Source organism: Aedes aegypti, chromosome 2 (assembly GCF_002204515.2).
Source record: "Aedes aegypti strain LVP_AGWG chromosome 2, AaegL5.0 Primary Assembly, whole genome shotgun sequence".
NCBI classification, from domain to species: domain Eukaryota; kingdom Metazoa; phylum Arthropoda; class Insecta; order Diptera; family Culicidae; genus Aedes; species Aedes aegypti.
The window spans coordinates 293,053,591-293,072,380 of NC_035108.1; the positions used below are offsets into that span (position 1 = coordinate 293,053,591).

General features: G+C 37.6%; 2 protein-coding genes across 3 annotated transcripts in view; one reads left to right on the forward strand and one right to left on the reverse strand.

Moving 5' to 3' along the window:
• The window catches only part of LOC5564492 (dihydrolipoyllysine-residue acetyltransferase component of pyruvate dehydrogenase complex, mitochondrial), a 29,473-nt gene that overhangs the window by 5,285 nt on the left and 5,398 nt on the right, over positions 1-18,790 (forward strand). The window contains exons 2-5 of one of the 2 annotated variants that reach the window (XM_001648782.2): positions 15,603-15,787; positions 16,101-16,490; positions 16,836-17,217; positions 17,279-17,581. In XM_001648782.2, coding sequence (XP_001648832.1) covers positions 15,603-15,787; positions 16,101-16,490; positions 16,836-17,217; positions 17,279-17,581 — 1,260 coding nt within the window. The remainder of the gene's footprint in view (positions 1-15,602; positions 15,788-16,100; positions 16,491-16,835; positions 17,218-17,278; positions 17,582-18,790) is intronic. The other variant, XM_021845379.1, reaches the window with a different exon arrangement.
• Positions 4,617-8,904, reverse strand: LOC110676653. Its single transcript, XM_021845378.1, has 9 exons — positions 8,548-8,904; positions 8,352-8,494; positions 8,002-8,292; positions 7,707-7,928; positions 7,422-7,640; positions 7,059-7,358; positions 6,641-6,982; positions 5,701-5,863; positions 4,617-5,642 (listed from the first exon to the last, which is right to left on the reverse strand). The coding sequence occupies exons 1-9, from the start codon at positions 8,615-8,617 to the stop codon at positions 5,182-5,184; spliced, it is 2,211 nt and encodes a 736-aa protein (XP_021701070.1). The 5' UTR covers positions 8,618-8,904; the 3' UTR covers positions 4,617-5,181.

Genomic DNA, 18,790 nt, shown 5'->3' on the forward strand with positions numbered 1-18,790 from the left:
ATGCCCAGCCATTTACCGCGCCACTAACCATGTATTATGTATGGGAAAATAGGCTACGATGGGGGAGGGGGTGTCAAAAATTGTCCAAAAAATGCTACGTCATTTATGGATGGTCCCTGACTAGCAATATTGATACAGGCAATTGTCAAGATGCCCCTATTTAAGAAATCAAGTTGAAAACATAACCCAACTCCACGGCCAAAGAAAAGCATATCATTTTTTTTTACTTTTCCTTCTAACATTGTATTCTAATAATTTATTTACCAAGCAAGTTTTAGAATTCTTGCAGTTTACATTCTTGCTTAAGAATCAAGTTTAAGAAATTAACACCAGCTGTTTCCGCAAAACCTTAGGTAATTTAAAGTATTATTGAGCATAAAGGGCATATATATGTAATTAGCTTTAAAAGATTGACGAGAATAAGTATATAGGATTTTTTGAACATAGTCAACAGCTGTGGCAATTTTCTAATTGACATTTTATTTAACATTCTATTTGTTTAGCATAGATAGAGTACGTACAATAATTTCTTACATGCTAGGATTACTTTTGCTGGTTTTTAGTTGTTTTTCAAACTCCTTTTCGGATATAGTAATTAACGTAACTTCGCAATGTACATTATACTGATGCATCATACACACAAAGATTTGTTTCACGAGCTCGGCTGTGCCAATTTTAAACGAGACTCAGCTAACAAATACTTTGGTTGCTTAGCAATGAAGTACGATTTACTGATACTCGGCGTTTATTACCAGGAAATTGGTTAATAGAAAACAATTTTCTTGTTCTTAAATGCCGAGAGGGTGTGTAGAAGTTTAATTTAGAGAGAAATAATGTTGTTGATGAAGAGAATCATTGCGAATTCCCAGCGTTGCTTAAGTGTTTCCAAGTTGATTAGCATGCAGCTTGCTTCATACGACGAAAGTGGCAGTACAATCCAACTCTATTTCGTATAAAGGAATTGCTTCTGTACTGATTCTATGCGTTTTTCCAGAGTCTATGATTGGAGAGTTGTGCAAAGAGAACTGGCAACAAGTTCCCCAATCACAAATCATTTGTTTATTCTGGCCACCTATTTTACTGTGTGTGTTTTACAGTGACTTCACTCAAATGTACTCTCAGCTCGAATGTTTGTGTGCAAAGTCGCAAAGAATAAAATTGAAATTGGTCTCTGGTTTTGTAATTTAATTATAAAGTAATCATAATGATTTGTTTTGTAGAGAATTGCAACACACATACAACAAACAGTATGAACTCAAAAAACATAATCTTTTTCGGTTTCCGTGTAATGAGCAACCGAGAAAACGGTGCATTTTTTTTTTGCCGCTTGCCGCCCTCTGAGAATTGGCCGAAAACCGCATCTTTAGCGTTAGTGTGGTTGGAATAACAATTTCAGTCGAATTTCGTTCGTTGCACTATCTTTAGGTGGGCTTTGCAATTGGGCTCCCGTTAGGGATCATTCAAATATTACGTAACGCAACTGGGGGAGGGAGGGGGTCTTTCGTAGTGTTACGGTCCATACAAAAATTTTAATTTTTTCATACAAAAGCTGTTACGTGGGGGAGGGGGTCTAAAATTGGCACATTTTGCGTTACGTAATATTTGAATCATCCCTTAGGTGGGCTACAGCCCACTTAAAACGAACACAAACGTCACTTTTTGACATAAATCTCGATTTATCAATGTTAGTAGCCCTGTATTTCTATTGTATTCGATATTTGACAGCTGAAAACTCAGCCCGATTAGTGAAAAGTTGACTGTATATAGTTTTTCAAATTAACTAATTTTGTATAGTTTATTAAATTTCAGCAACATTCCAACTATGGAACGTATTTATATATTTCCACTGATGGAGGGAGATTACCGTCACATTAAATGTAACAAGTAGGGTGCTCTTTCAAAAAACAAGAGCAATTCTCGATTACTTTTTCAAATCGACGTAAGTAACTTTCATATGGTTTTGAGAAAATTAATTCAGAAGAATCACAACCTGTCTTTTAAAACTGTTTTAAAATTAATCAACTTTTTAATTTTTTTTCGCCGTGTACATCGCTTAAATTTTGCATACATTAAGCTCGCGTTCAAAAACTACACTGAGCCAACTCTCTCGTTAAAGGGTATATGGAAGTCATATAATTCTGCACTATTGGAAAATCATATGAATATAAGCATGGGACAGAAATGGGGATTACAAGTTATATGCAACACATATGATAAGACTCACGGATATTGAAATTATAGTTATATGCATTACACTTAGCCTTCACAAACACCGGGACAATACGTTATTCATTTGATTACACAATAATGATCAAACACAACTACCGATCCAAATTTATATGTAATTCATGTGATGTTCAATTGACCTTCATATATTAAGCAGTGCCAAAAATATGCTTGTAATAAAGGAATGTGTATTAAAAATTGGCATGAATATTTCAATAAAGGGCTTTTAAGAATAAAATCCTAGTACGCCTTAGCGAGCCTGCTCATTTAAAGATATAAATGCAAACCAGCACTAGTAACAGATGAAATCAGTTCTTGATTCGGTATTTTGGATTGCACTTATATGCTCGACTAAGTTGTAATAAGCGTTTATTCCTAAGCTTAGTTGTGCCCTATTGAAATAATCACGCCAATTGATTAATAATAAGGAACAACTATACAATTTAAATACAAAAATACATGTTTATTTACTTATAAAATACATTTTTACTTCGATCACAAATCGTTATCATCTTCATAGAAATCGTATCTTTTTCTAAAGTAAAATCTATTATTTATAGAGTGAATCATTAATGGGGGTCCATCAAAATCATTTGAGTTGCGAATCTGTTTCAATCCACTGCAATTTAAAGCTTCATGTGCCAAAAGATGTTCATTATATGGGCCACATTGCCATATTTGCCCGACGATGAATAACTTTTTTCATACGTTAATAATTCGATTATTTCATATAATTCGGTTACATGATCTCTTGTCATTGTTAAAAATAATCCGATCTTATATATTGTTCCTTTGAAGCGACAGTTGTATGATACTAATATTTCGAGTTCAGAATCAAATGGAATAGGATATAGTAGGTTTGCATAATAAGATCGACACGAGAGCTTAGTTGCTGTGAAGTCTCCTTCAATTGATGATTTGAAAAAACTCGAGGTGATAATATCGTGAGCAAACTGCAATGAAGATTTTAAGCATAATGTGTAACAAATGTTTCGCCTCGATGAAATGACGCTTGCGTATTGTTTATGCACTTTATGCTTTGCTTCAAACCTGAAACAAGACATGTTGAGAACAGGACCACATTCTTCAATCACAGACGGATAATGAAGGAGCAAATGTTGCTTAGGCTTTAGTTGTTCTTCAAACAATTCAATATAAAGTTTATGATGCTTAGAAATGATTTGCCTGAACTGCTCTATATCAGCCTCGCTAAATGAAGGAAGAAGTGCAAAGTCCACGAGTTTGACAAGCGTTTTACAAAAATCCCAAACAGGGTCATCTTCGGGAAAGAAAGGTCCTAATATAAAAGTTATAAAGAAACAAAATGATTTCATTTCACTTGAAGTCGTACGAATATTTACGGATTTGGTTTTCTTTTCCTTAGAGTATGTTTCTTCTAAATCTGGCATTCTTGATAACGCTTCATCATTAGCAACCAAGCTGATCAACCTTCTTCGAGTATTCACTTCATTTAAAGACGCAAAATTCTTTTTAAATATACAATAATTTAGTACTTCTGTTAGTCCATATTTGCAGACCCCAGTGCTAAACAGATCGTGCATAGGATCTACGCTGATATTTTTTACTACATTGAACGACGGAAGCTGATTGAAAACAGATATTCCTTTTATGCCCGTGAGAGCCTGATTCCGCAATTGTGCATCATTTTGATAATTTTCCTCATTTCGCAAATATTCTGAATGTAAGCATTCATCCTTTTGTAGCTCATACTTTGATCGTTTGCAAAATCTGCAGTAAAATGTAGCACTAAAACTGCCAGAAAATAGAAGAAAAGAATGGACCCCCAAATTATCTCCTAAGAATAACGAAAGGATAAATCTAACAGTTACTTGTCTTCCATTTAAATTAATAACTATGCCATTTTCCTCTATATCTTTGAACGCATCGATCAGCTTTTGTATAAGTGAATTAATACCTATCTCATTAATATCAATCTTTCTAACCATTCCTGCAATAAAAATATTGCGAAGCCTCGAAGAAAATTCTCTGGGTGTGACTGGAAAACTATAGTAGAGTCCACATACCGAATGGCGCTTGTTATGTGAACTAAGCGGGTCATTCACCTCGAACTCATCGGCATAAAATGAAATTGGTATTAACAGGTCAGACCCATAAGTTTTTCGTACATCTTTCCATACTCTACCATTGATCAAATTTTGAATGCGATCTGACTTTTCTAGGTCTTCAACGTATTCTAACGTTCTCTCTAAAATGTTATCGATTTCGAAAAAATTTTTGATCTGGAATGCTAGTGGCATGAGAATTAAAAAATTTGATTTTAGAGTTACTTCTTCGTTCAAAACGGATGTACATCTATCTTTTTCTACGATTATGATCTGTGGTTTTTGGAATAAATTTTGTTCCTCTAGTAGTTTAAATAATTTATAATCAGAATCGATAAACTCGAAAGTATTTTTTAATTTTTGTAAATAATAATGAAATTCATAGTTATCGTCTGGTTTTGGTGAAATCAATTCTAATTTCTCGATTTGTTTGGCTATTTCCTTATACAAGTTTTGTGTACTCTGTTGAATTTCATTTACATCATTTCTGGTCAGATTTGGACGTTTATGCAAACTTAAACTTAATTCTACGGCATGTTCATCGATTTTGGATAATGATTCTATCATTAAGCTATTATCTTGATACGTTTCTGGGCGTATTTTGTTAATATGTACAGAATCATTATTTTCTACAAAGCTTGAATGGAGAATTTCTTGCTGGTTTTCTCTAGTTTTTTCTAACTCTAAAAACTTATGATTAAGTAAATGCCTTTTGAAAGAATAATATTTTTGGAAAATTTGTCCACAGTTTTGCACTGTACAAATACACCTATGATTACTGGGTATTTTATGATATTCGTTCAAATGTGCTATGTACAGCTGCGCTTGTTCGAATGTTTCCTTGCATTCTTTCACAAAACAAACAATATGATTAGGCATTTTGAACGTTATTGAGATGAATCACCAGCTTCTCAATGCTCGAGTACTTTTCTGGAACGTATACACCATAAACACACCTGACGACAAACAGCCACACAAGTTTTGAGAATTTTGAGTGCTGCAATCCAAGAGTAAGTGTCAGCTTGATGAATACGTCCACGGCACGTTTCATACAGGACAGTTTGTAACTTAGTTCACCGTAACATACAAAGAAGGATCCCTGCAGGTCTTTGTAGTTTGCACCAAGAGCTATCAATTTGGGTACGTGCGGCAATCCGAGGTCCTTGAATCGTGCATACAGAGCTAGCAGTTTTTGCTTTGCTCCCTGTTCCGTCTGGTCGAATAAAATGGTTTCTTCTTGGGCGGATGAAACTGTAGGCTTATAGCCTGGAGTTACTCTGACCGGTGGTAGAACACAGTTTAACAATATTAAAATTGCACACAAACGAGAATCTGAAATATTTTGAATATTAATAACATCATATCTTGTTTGTAACATTTGAATAGTCACCTTCCGTCAATTCAGGTACCTCCGTAAGATCATGCAAAATTCTGATGGAGTACTCGTCACTCACATGAACCTTCAAGTAATCAGTTATATGAATCAGCAGACCGTCCCATACAAGCATTCCATTCCTAGCGGTAGGGTATTTCAATTCAAAATCAACATCAAACTGAAAGCATCAAGGAAGATTAGCATTTGGTAACATAATGCATTTGACTAACAAATCCTGCATAATTTATGATAAGAGCCTCCAAGCCATTGTTAACCCAGTATGTAGCTAATTGTTTCAGAGCAATGTATTGATAGTATTCATGAAAACCAACACCACGAGAAGATAGTATATTATATTTATTTCGGTTGAAAAATAGAATACCGTAAATATATTTTCATGTAACCTTTTTTTTGTTTTTTTACGTAAAACTTGCTTAAAATATTACTGAAACATATAAAAAACTGAAACACTAAAAACAACTACACGATTGATTAATCGTGATTTTTTTTAGCTCTTATCATAATTTTTGCAAGAAGTTGTTAATCTATAATGGATAAGTAATCATCAATTTAAGCGTTACGTATAGTATATATAAAGTATATATGGGCGTTATTCCATAGCTACCATTAGAGTAGAATTGAAACTGAAAGTGGCGCTAAATTAGTTGAATTACGATTATAAAGCTAAGTTTGCTGTTTCGCTCCAAAAAATAAAAATTTCTGAATTTATTGCACGTACAGAGGCTCATTGCAGCACCCCCGAAAAGTTTAAAATCACTACAACAGCAACTTGTGCTTTTCGATGATTCTAAACACCCCAAAAAGTGTTGCAATATTCAAATCAACTGTTGCAATACTTTTGGAGGGTAGTGTTTATGTTTTATACATACAATACACGTACGTTTAACCTTGATGGTTACTTGGGGATGCATATTTTTTTTGCTTAATTACTTACCAACTGATAGCCAAATTCATGTTGAAAGTGCTTCCAAATTTGTTTTTTCCGCAAATTCTGCTCAGCTGTCGACTTTCCTACGAACTGGGAACGCGATTCGAAGCTTTCCTTCCATTTATCAAGCACAGTGCCCCATGGCCCTTCATTGAGCATCAACCAGTTCATAGACAATGATGTAACTTTTATGTTTTTCGTCTCTACAGATCCTGTTCTGATTCGTTTGGCATATTCGGCTTCCGTTTTATCACGTTTACGAGCTTTGGTTTTCAAATTACAAATTTTGTTGTAAATGATACCACCTGGATTCCTTTTAGTGCCACCTTTTTCCAGATAGTATGTTTCCTACAAAATGTATTGTTTTTTATTAATTTTATTTAAACTAAATCCTATTACTGAGTTTCATTGTAGTTAACCTTACCTTCCTTTCCGATTTGAACACTGCTTTTATTGTAGTAGCATACTCTTCAAGGTCTTCTTGCAACAGTCGAGCTTTATTCGCCAAATGCCATTCACCCACTATTCCTGCTAGCTCGTGCTGTCTTCCGGTTGACAATTCTCCTATTTCAGATCGACGCACAATGTCTTTACCCAATTCGGATGAATTAAGTAACTGATGTAAAACAGACGGACTAAACAATTTTCGGACAGTATTTTCGTTCACCACATTCACTCCTGCACTGCGACTACTGCAGTCTACTGTAGCTCGGTCACTCGAACGCTATTGAGAAATTAAAAGAAAGCTCTTAATTGTAGCCAAAGTCTAATGAATTATTTATAGTACCTGTCCGATGTTTGTTATATCTGTCAGTGGTACAGAGTCACCTGGAGGGATACTCAAAACCGATGATGTAGGATTGGAACTTGGATTGGGGGAATGATGATGAATGCTCGAATTTGCAGGAATAATCTCTGACTCGCTGCTGTGTAGAGTGGTCGCTTCTGCCACTTCAGACCGATCAGCACAGCAATCAAGATCGGTTTTATCCTTGTTACACAGTTGCTACAAAGAAGCGACAATTATGAAATAAACGCAACAAAATACGTAATTTCAGACAACAAAACGTACCTGTCCGGGTCTTACGAATTCGATTGGAAACGCATTATCACCTGACGCCTTTAACGTTACATAGCCGGAATAATGATGGCCGTTAGTCTCCCCTGTTGATACTCCTAGCTTACTGTTTTGGAAGCTCCTTGGCTGAGTGTGTGGAACAATAGGACAGGTTACAAATTCTCCTGTCGATGGATCCCTTCCTGAACTGCGCTCGCTGCTGCTGGCAATATCACGCTGTGAAGAAACAGAAAAAATGTATGCTATTGATCATAATTCATAAAAAAATGAATGAGTAGACGTTTGTTACCTGTTTAGTGTCAATCGATTCTTTGTTTTGATGTCTCCGAAACGAAAAATCCCCTGAAGCATTGCTTAGCAGAGAGGCGTTGAGCAGTTCGCAAGAGAGGGTACACTGAGGAGTCTCTGTGCTACTTTTAGCTGCACTGTTGTTGATTTCAGTACTGGGAATATCTCCTTTACAATCCTTTCTTCCAACATGGACTTCGTCCGACTCTTGATGACGCTCGTTTTCCGACTTGATTTCCTTTGTTTTCGGCAGATTATTTTCGCAGTCCAGAAGATTATGGAGCTCAATTTGCTGTGAGAAAAAAAAAGATTATCCTCTGAAATTATAATTCTTTCCAAAATAACCCTCACATTTCTATGTCGCCACGGAACTATGGCGCCGAAAATTTGTTGTGTGTTCCAAACGTACCCTTCATCCAAGCTCGCCAACTGTAGTGCTTCTTCTAGCTCTCCGATAGTAATTACGCATAGTTCTCGAAGACCAATGTTTAAATCTGAAAACCAGCTCCAATGTAATTACATTTTATCATATTCTGTACTAACTTACCAGCAAGAAGATCGAAAAATGTTATTGGGAGTCCGGAATCCAACAACAACTGCTCACGTTTGTCCGCCATTGTTGATTTTTGTGCTCTACCGAAATGATAATGTCAATATGACATACACGCATATAACTTTCACAGCGAGAAAAGTTAGCCGAAATTATATGCACGGAACGTAAGTCGGTTATGACATATTCATATAACTTGAACAAGAGCTACTGTTACTAATATTTATTTGAAGGCCATTGAATCCAAAAGGTTTTTGTTGTGACACATATAAGTGATCAATTGAAATTAATTAGACCGGCTATGATTTAAACTCATATGAAATTGCTTATACAATAAACACGTAGAATAATTTCAGTGTAGGGAGTTCCTGTTATTTCCCACAAAGAAAAAATATTACAAAATGATAAGCCGATTTATTCAGTTACTTTCGACGTTTTTCTACCAGTGTAAAATCGGCTCAAGTAGTGTTTTGTTTTGATTCGTGGTTAAGTCACTTTGTCTCTCCATACAGCGGGGCGGCGAAAGTAGTGGTTAGGTTGCGAAAGTTGAGAATCTTACTTTTGTCGTTTTGTAAATCCGGAAATTAAACGTTTTAAAAGTGAAAAATCGAGTTGGTTCAGAGCGCAACGTGTAGAATTTCGTCTGCGAAACACGTAGAATCGATAAGTAAGTTTGTATACTTTTTTTGACTTGAGTCTGTTAGAATAAGTTTTCGAGAATTATTTCGTTACATCATTGTAAATCTTTTTCTTTTAATTTCTTCATGATAACAATACCCCTCTCGCTTCAAAACGTGTTTGTTTATTTTGCTCGATAGGTAGACGATTTGACAGACTTGGTAGACTTGGTTTCAATTTTCGTGCAACTCTCCACTCATCGACTCTGCGTTTTTCGTGTATGACTTTACAAAATCTTACAAAATCTATAAAATAGGTATTTAACACGCATAACAATGAAAAGCTATTTAATGTTCTATTTGAAATTAAAAACTTATTATATTTGTTAGGAAATATTTTTTATGGATTAATACATAACAGTAAGCTTCAAAGAATTTATTATTTTCATTGAATCGTTCATAAAATCATGCATGCTTTCTTCAAAGAAATGTGAGGAGTTGGATGCTCTTCTGGGCACTTTTGATTCACTTCGGCAGTAGGTTTTTAGAAAGCTACGCAGTTTATATTTTACATGAAAAGTAGCCATTTTCACATTCTTATATCGTGTGGCAGGTACGACGATACTCTATGCCCAGGGAAGTCATGGAAATTTCATTTACGAAAAGATCCTGAAACGACCGGGAATCGAACTCAGACACCTTTAGCATGGCTATGCTTGGTAGCCGCGAACTCTCGGCTAAGGAAGGCCCCAGATCCTTCTATCATTCAAATGTATGAAAATCACGATTCATTTAATTTTTTTTTAATCTTTATTAACGAGATTTTTAGCCCTGGGCTAGTTCATCTCGGGACCAACGGCTTTACTTCCCTTCCGAAGGAAGTCGTCACAAAAATTTTTAGTGACTATCTCGGGGATTCCTTTAATGGCGCACAGCATTGATCTTATGGGATTCTCCACCATGGGTACTTATGCACCTCGTTAGGTGCAAAGAGCAAACATTTTAGGCAAAATTATTGTTTTAAACAGCTTTACGATTACGATTACTTTCATGAATTGTATTCGATTGCTTGTATCATTTTCGCATCGTATGCCATAGAAAAATATCATATAATAATTTATTTATGCGAAAAATATCACACTACCTCCACTTTTGGAGCTACCTCCACCGAAGGAGCGTTTGTCCTATGCATTTAAAAGAAAAGCATGGAACGAGCTCACCAAATTGATCATCACCATAAACTACTTCATCAACATGCTGAAATATGTTGAAGATAATCTCTCAATAAATAAATCAAACAAAGAAAAATCTATGTCAATGAATCATCGCTGAGTAGAATTTTAAATGAAAAATGATGAGCAAGGATGAGCCTCTGTACGTACCATAAAGTCTTTTTTTTCTGACTTTTGCTTTTTGCGCCTTGTATTGGTGTTGTCTCGCTCAATCTCTCAATGGCAACTTGAAAACAAGGCGCACAGTAAAAGTCCAACCTTTTTTTTGCATGCATAGGCTCATTGAATCCTGAGAGAACCTCTCACTTATCGCTCTCTGCAACCATAAAAAAATTACAGTTTATTATAAGAGTCTGTTTATCGCCATACGAAACACAATATCCAGATTGAGGTTTATTCATTTACATCAGGCCTGCCCAACCTTTTTGAACCGCGGGCCAAATCTCAGAAAAATGTTGCGTGGCGGGCCAAAGCATTTCCAACATGTTACTTGGGATTCAGTTAGAATTCCTCTCAGTATTCTATAATTATATTACGAAGACTACGTTAGAATTTAGTCAGGAATTGTTAAAAATTCTACTTTAAATTTTATATTAGAATCATGCCAAAGAATCTCACTCAGACTTTTTGTTACAATCCTACCCACTATTATTTAAAACTCTTGCCGATGGATATGTGAGAATCCTTCGTGACATTTTGCGAAAATCCTCGCAGGATTCTGTGAGAATTGCTTTTAGGATACCGTCAGAATCTGCATTCCAAAATCCTGTTTTGGAATCTGTGAGATATTTATCGAGGATTTTATATGAACCCTGAATTTTGTGAAAACTTGATTCTAAGGGTTCGTAAAAATCCTGCTATAGGTTTTGTGAGTGTATAGAATTTTGTAAGGATGACTAATTAAAAACTGTCTCACCATATTTTTTCTAATTTGATTGATGTTTACTTTTTTTCTTATTTAATATTGAAGAAAGCCATTCCAGTTTTCTTGTAATCTTAATAACACTATTCTAAGTATAAAAAGTAGGGTTTCTAATTGCTAATTTCAAACTGATTCTTGCCGGTTAGAATAATTTTAACGCTAAATAACTTCGATAGAAAATGCTGCCAAATTTTCCATTTTTCTTATTTGAAATTGAATAGTTTTGAATTAGGCTGATACAAATATTAATTTTCTTTTATGTCACCCCCCCCTTCAAAAATCCGAAAATTTTGAAGGGGAGAAAAAAAAAGATTCATAATTTTTTTGACATCAGTTAGGTTTTTTCAATTTTTAAAGTAAAAAACAAGTAAAATAATGATCCAGAGAACGTTTGAAAAAAGTTCAACAATTATCGTTAAAAATAAAAATTCGAAAAAAATACTTTTTTTTTATTTTTATTTTTTTGTTCCTTATTTATTTTTATCCCCCCCCCCCTCGTACCTTCCAAGTGGTCTCGGACATAAAAGAAATTTAATATTTGTATCAGCCTTATTTGTGAAATGAAGTAAATTTAGAAGAAATAGGAGCATCGTATTGAAATTAAGCATGCAAATTAATTGAAAGTTTTAGTAATGACACAGCGGTACAAAAATAACCTTTTCAAATTATGTGTCTCCACTAAATTGGAAGTTTTTGAACTACTTGCCGCTTTCAGAAATGCTGCATATAAGTCGTTTCCTTCATATGGCCAAATGCAGTACTTTTCCAAACCATAAAAAGTATCGTTTTAGTAACGAAAACATTACAAACTTCGCTGATTCGTATTCTTCAGTACCTGGGATGGTACACAAATTATGTCACGCCAAATTTCAACTTTTTCGACCCCCTCCCCCCCCCCTTTGTCACATTTTTTGTATGAGTCCTCCGAAAATTTTGTAAGGCTTGTCACGCTCGGCTCGACCCTCTCCCCCCCTTGGAGCGTGACGTAATTTGTGCATGACCCCAAACAAAGATTTCTGTAGTAATTGAAACACAAAATCAGCTTTCAAGCTGGTTAACTTGCGTGCAAGTATTTTCAACAATCAATATCTCAAAAACTCGACGTGCTATGACATTTATGAAAACGGCAAAAGAGTCATAGACAAGACATTTAGTATACATATAGCGGTATTTTGGAGTTTGAGACAAACATTTGTTCCGAAGTGTGATTATAGTAAAACATACAACCTGTTGGCTGTTGTTGGCCATCTGAGAGAAAAGTCTTCAAATTCTTCGCGGGCCGCACAAAATGACGTCGTACGTTGGGCAGCCCCAATTGTTTCCAAATTTCAATCGTCTTTTTCTCAGTTTTTCGTTTTCCAACATGGGACTGTTGTGCAAAGAGGGGCAGTATATGAGATGTACATTTGACACATACATCGTCGTGTACATGTATACATCAAAGCGAACGAGATGTTATTTTAGGACATCCGTGCCTATTCTGCGCGGCGTGAGGTGACACGAGTCGAATGAGGTGACAATTGTCGACTCGCTCCCATTTGATTAACATTAGTCGTCTCACGTCACTCGCGGTGAGAGCGACTCGTCTCGACTCACACGCCGCGCAGAATAAGCACATAAATTTCCTGACCAATAAGTGATTGGTAGGTAGCGAAGCCAATTGTGCTTATTCTGCGCGGCGTGTGAGTCGAGACGAGTCGCTCTCACCGCGAGTGACGTGAGACGACTAATGTTAATCAAATGGGAGCGAGTCGACAACAGTGCTGGAAAAGTTCGCATCACGAAGCAGCTCACGAGTGTATACCAACGCATAACAAACATCACAGACTCGGGATCTGGCTAGGTGTGAGTAAGCCCGCACCCGTCTGCTCGGGAAAACATGTCAAAAGAAGTAGCAACAACATCGCGAGCGTTTACTCGCGAGTAACCGAGCAAGGTGTGATTTATTATGGTTTTGACAGATAAATTAATTGTATAACCATCATATCGACAGTAAACTACTCGTTTGTAGGCAAAAGCCCTTGAAAACCATAAATCTCGGAGGGTAAGCAGATTTTTTCCCAAAAGCACAATATGACTCTGAGCAGCTCCGAACACGTTCGCGAATCACTTTTAGCTTCAGTTACTCGGGATTCGACAGATGCGAGTAAGCCAGCGCTCTGACAGCGGGAGCGTTTGGTTTTGTTTTTGTTCCACTTCAGATGAAGCGTTCGCCACTTTCCATCATTGGTCACCTCATTCGACTCGTGTCACCTCACACGCCGCGCAGAATAGGCACGTTAGGGCGTGGTCGTCGCCCAACGAGATCGGATCTCGGCCGATCGATTACGGTAGAGAGACCGTTGCTCATATTAATTGCACAGTTAATTAATGATCAAGTTGTAGTCAGTTCCTGCCTAAGGAAACCTTATAACAGCAATATTCCTTAGGTGTCGAGTCGACACTGTCGACAGCAATTTATCAAGAAATAATACACGTTATGTGGCAAGTAAGAGCTTCACCTTTATCCTTATCGTGCTTTTTAAAATAGACACATAACGAGTAACAAATCTATTGAAAAGTAAAGATTGCTTCTGTAGGTATTCACACATAATTCGTGGAATATTTTCGGGTCGATCTCTTCAGGGATCTTTCCTGTTTGCTGGCAAGATAATGAAAAATCCTAAGGCGTTCCTTGGCGGAATTCAACGAATTTGATTTTAACAAACGCTTTCAACGTTATTCGGGAAGGAAATTGTAAAAAAAAATTAAATTACTATGCGCATAAATTTCTTTTTTCTTTGCTTTTTTTTTTGTAAGCAGCGATAGGAGTAGTACTGGGACTTTTTATCTACCCTAAGCTCCTTCCCTACATTTGCCTTTATAAGCCTCTATTACGTTCATCACACAGACGTTCCTAAGCAATGTTGCTCAAATGGTCACTGTGTACCCTAGCAGCAATCAGCCCTTGCCGTAGTTTTGAAGTCTAGTATTCCAGACTACTATGAAACTATGATAAGACCTGAAATGCTACTAAAGTGGTTGAAGTGAAGAACGAAATAGTTTTATTAAAAACTCCTCATTCCCCATTTCATTTCATCAGTCACTGTCACATAATTACCACACTTTTGTTTTTGACACTATCACTTATACCACCGATTATCACTCATTAACTTCCGTAATACACAGCATATATGTATACTTTCCATTTTATCACTTCACTATCACAACTACAATTTATATCACAATAACGTCACAATACTTTTATAATTCATTTTTATTACCATTTCCCATCTGTTATCATTAATAAATTATTGAAAGATAATCGGACTACGATTAAGAAAGTTACAGAAAAAATAAAAGCACTTCGATCAATTCTACTGCACTTGCTGTCACTTTTATCACGAATTCAGAGAAATTATTGCAGAATGTATTATAATCATCAATAAACTAGTAGGGTTTATATTATCATTATCATGTACGTGTTTTAAACAAAGCTGTCACAATCACTTCTAATGCCACTTTCATCACCATACATTTTCTTCAAATATCGTTATTAGCACTTACACAATCACTTATTTTATAACGACGAGTGTAACTCACAGTTTCCCCAAACACCCATTCTTATGTTGCATTATAAAACGATTGATCACACGTTAGCTTTGAAACTTAACCACCATAACTGATTAGTACAAAGGATGCTACAGCTCGTGTAAACGGACTGAAACATCAACAACCAGCACTAGTTTATAAGTAACTACTGAGCCCTGGCGGTCCCTCCGTTCGAAGAGGACCTGATAATATGCCGAAACATATTAACAGATCCTCCGCCTGAATGCAGCCGTTTCATGATAAATCATGAACCGTTAGAGGTGTGCCAAAGTATTGGGAAGGTGATATGTTTCACAGACGGATATTATTATGGTGCACCTTCTACTTTGGCACCGTCAAACCCTGTGATCGTGGCCAGGGAAATTACTATAAGCATAAATAATCCTCCAATATATCATTTATTAAACATGTCGATCTGAAGGAATTTAAAGGAAGTTTTTGGATGACTCAGCACATATTTTTACTACAACACCTAATGGTATACTTTAGGCAACTTATTACATTGAACTTCTGTGAATATGCTAAGTATTTAAAGATTAATAACTCTATCCTGTTTTGAGTTTGCAGCTTATTTTGTCGAAACGCCTGTATAGCATACGTGGAATTCTTGGTTCAAATCTCTATATTAGCTTCATAAAAAGAAAAATCCGTACAATTAAACAATACTATCCTTTACTTGTTTTATTCCAGAAACTCTCAAAAATGGACTTCAACGGGATCCCAAATGGCCTCGCTATGGCAGGTGAACTTCGTCCGTGGTTACTGCAGTAACTATCCAGCCCACAATAAGGTCCTTCTGCCAGCGCTTTCACCCACAATGGAACTCGGTACCATCGTCAGCTGGGAGAAGAAGGAAGGCGACAAGCTGAACGAAGGTTCGTATTTCAATACGGCGATAAGCTTGTAATATGAAGAAGCATTGAGCTATACCGGTTTAACGGTAGTTTTGTTTCGTCAGACATTGTTTGGAAAAAGAATCACGCGATCATCATGAAGAAATCAAAGCTGCTTCACAGCTAGTAGCTATAGAATATACGTCCTAAATAAAAACAAATAAAGCAAATCACGCTCATTCGCTGATAACGATTTCTCATGCTTTCATATTAGTCCACTTGCTACTGAATATAGCTTGAATGAATGACCTTCCTCAATATGACTAAAAACTTTCGCTTTTCTGTGCTTCAATAGGTGATCTCTTGGCCGAAATCGAAACCGATAAGGCCACCATGGGATTCGAAACTCCCGAAGAAGGTTACCTGGCCAAAATTTTAGTGCCAGCCGGTCAGAAGGACGTTCCCATTGGTAAGCTGGTGTGCATCATTGTCGAGAACGAAGCGGACGTCGCTGCCTTCAAGGACTACAAAGACACTGGTGCTCCAGCAGCCAAGCCTGCTGCCCCTGCTCCACCAGCAGCTGCAGCTGCACCTCCGGTACCAACTCCCCCACCGGTTGCGGCTGCACCGCCACCAATGGCAGCTGCCCCCGCACCGATGACCGCCGTTGAACAGCGTGGACCCCGGGTCTACGCTAGTCCTATGGCCAAGAAACTTGCTGAACAGCAGCGACTACGATTGGAAGGTATGTAGATAGTTAAGGCACCCTAGCAGCGGTTTCCAACCGGTGGTCCGTGGACCTTTGGGGCCGTGAACCATTGAGAATAGACGTCGTTTTTCTTGATAGATGTTACAATGTTAGGATTATTTTAGTTACTAAATACTAAAGTAAATTTCTGTGAAACTCACAGACGGATATCTGACAAGGTTTTAGAAGAGTTCCCAACAAATCTATTTGTAGGATATTTGTAGAACTTTAAAGGGGGTCGTAGCTTCAGAAAGGTTGGGAGCACTGCCATATATTAACACCGCACTGTTTGAATGCGTGCTATTAACCCTTCGTTGCCGTTTTGTCTCTCCTTGTTTGCAGGCCGAGGATCCGGTCTTTATGGCTCACTAACGTCTAAGGATCTTGCAGGTCTGCAGGCGGCTGGTGCACCAGAAGCCCGTGCTGCAGCGGCAGGAGCACCCAGCGTTCCGGCCGGGGCAGCCTACGTTGATATTCCGGTGTCGAACATTCGTGGAGTGATCGCCAAGCGATTGCTTGAATCGAAGACCACCATTCCACACTACTACCTCACGGTGGACGTTAACATGGACAAAATCAACAAGCTGCGATCCAAGTTCAACAAACAGCTGGAGAATGATGGCGTGAAACTGTCGATCAACGATTTCATCATCAAAGCAGCTGCCTTGGCTTGCAAAAAGGTTCCTGAGGCGAACTCCGCATGGATGGACACTGTTATCAGACAGTAGGTTTAGTCATTCCTGTAGAAGTCCTCAAGATCTTTCTAATTGTTCTCCACTCAACAGGTTCGACGCCGTGGATGTTTCGGTGGCAGTTTCTACAGATCGTGGTCTCATTACGCCTATCGTGTTCAGTGCCGATCGTAAGGGACTGTCCGATATTTCTAAGGATGTCAAGAACCTGGCGGCTAAGGCGCGGGACGGTAAATTGCAACCTCAGGAATTCCAGGGTGGTACCTTCAGCGTATCCAATCTCGGCATGTTCGGCGTGACGCACTTCTGCGCCATTATCAACCCTCCGCAGAGCTGTATTCTGGCGGTTGGTGGCACCCAGAAACGGATCGTACCTGATAAGGATTCGGAACAAGGGTAAGTTCTTTGGGGTAAAACTAGTCGCAACTAGGGTTGTCATGTGTTTTACGGCCTTAACCAGCCGAAAAATCTTGAAGGTCGTAGACACAAAAGTTAATTTGGACAAATCGAGATGTAAAATTGTGAAAAATAATAGAATCGTTCTGGTGGGCTTCGATCCCACGACTCCCAATACGCTAGACTGAACGCTTTAACCAACTACGCCACAGAACGGGTAACGATTCTGCAGCGCAATCAGCCAAACTGAAACCAAAGTCCGTCACGACCCCATATTCTCCTTCACAACCCTACATCTCCTTCGGCCAATTCGACTCTCCTAAGCGTGCCTACGAACATTTTTTAAAAATTAGTCGTCGATCGAAACTAAAAGCAGGACTGGTAGCAGGTCCTTATTTAGAGACTTGGTAACTTTTCTAAAGAAAGCCTCTAAGTCTCTTCTTTTAAATATTCAAATGATCTATAAAGTCACTGTTACGTCCAAGGTTGACCAGGCCCTACGATGTGTCTTATCGTGGTTCCCAAGGAGCAGACGAATAATTTAACGATTATTCTCTACTATACTGATTTATTACCCACCACCGAGAGGCAGTGCTCCTGCTCGGTGGGAAATACCACAAAACTGAAACGGCTGTCATCCACGAATAACTTGAGTGAAATTTTGAGCTGATTTGACAGCTCGTCCAAAAATATCGTTTCAGGCACGAGACACACTAGTTTTGGAATGCGACATTCATATTTTACCTATCATTCTGGTGTTAAGTGCGTATTACTTCATCCAGTTTTCTGTAATTGCTAGATAATTTGGTCACATTTTATTAGGCACAAAGATAAACGATTATCAATAGTATATTTTTTTTCTCATACGACATTTGTCGCTTCCGCGCGGGTTTTGATGAGGGCAAATCCTAAATTTGTTTACTCAGCACTAGCGCCACACAGATGGTGGCTGGCCTCAAGAACTAGCGCTTTATTCAGGCGAAGTAGGCCGTCATTGAAATTTGTACGCGTCGTTGATTGTTGCTAATTCATCTCACGATTTCAAATCAAAGAAAATCAGTTGGTTTTGCACTGACACATCTGAAAAAGTATCAGCATACTTTATGCATGTTAGCGCGTACAGTGATACTTTTTCAAGTCAATGCAAACTATCAATACTGAGTTTCATCACTTTGAAATGCAAGCTGAAAAGTCATCAATGTTGCCAAA

Excerpts from the sequence above, each read along its gene's own strand:
- LOC110676653 (XM_021845378.1), bottom strand. The coding sequence starts at position 8,617 with ATGGCGGACAAACGTGAGCAGTTGTTGTTGGATTCCGGACTCCCAATA. Across the intron at positions 8,293-8,351 it reads TTCCGTGGCGACATAGAAAT|CAAATTGAGCTCCATAATCT; the intron begins GTGAGGGTTATT and ends TTTTTCTCACAG. Across the intron at positions 6,983-7,058 it reads TGTTCAAATCGGAAAGGAAG|GAAACATACTATCTGGAAAA; the intron begins GTAAGGTTAACT and ends TACATTTTGTAG.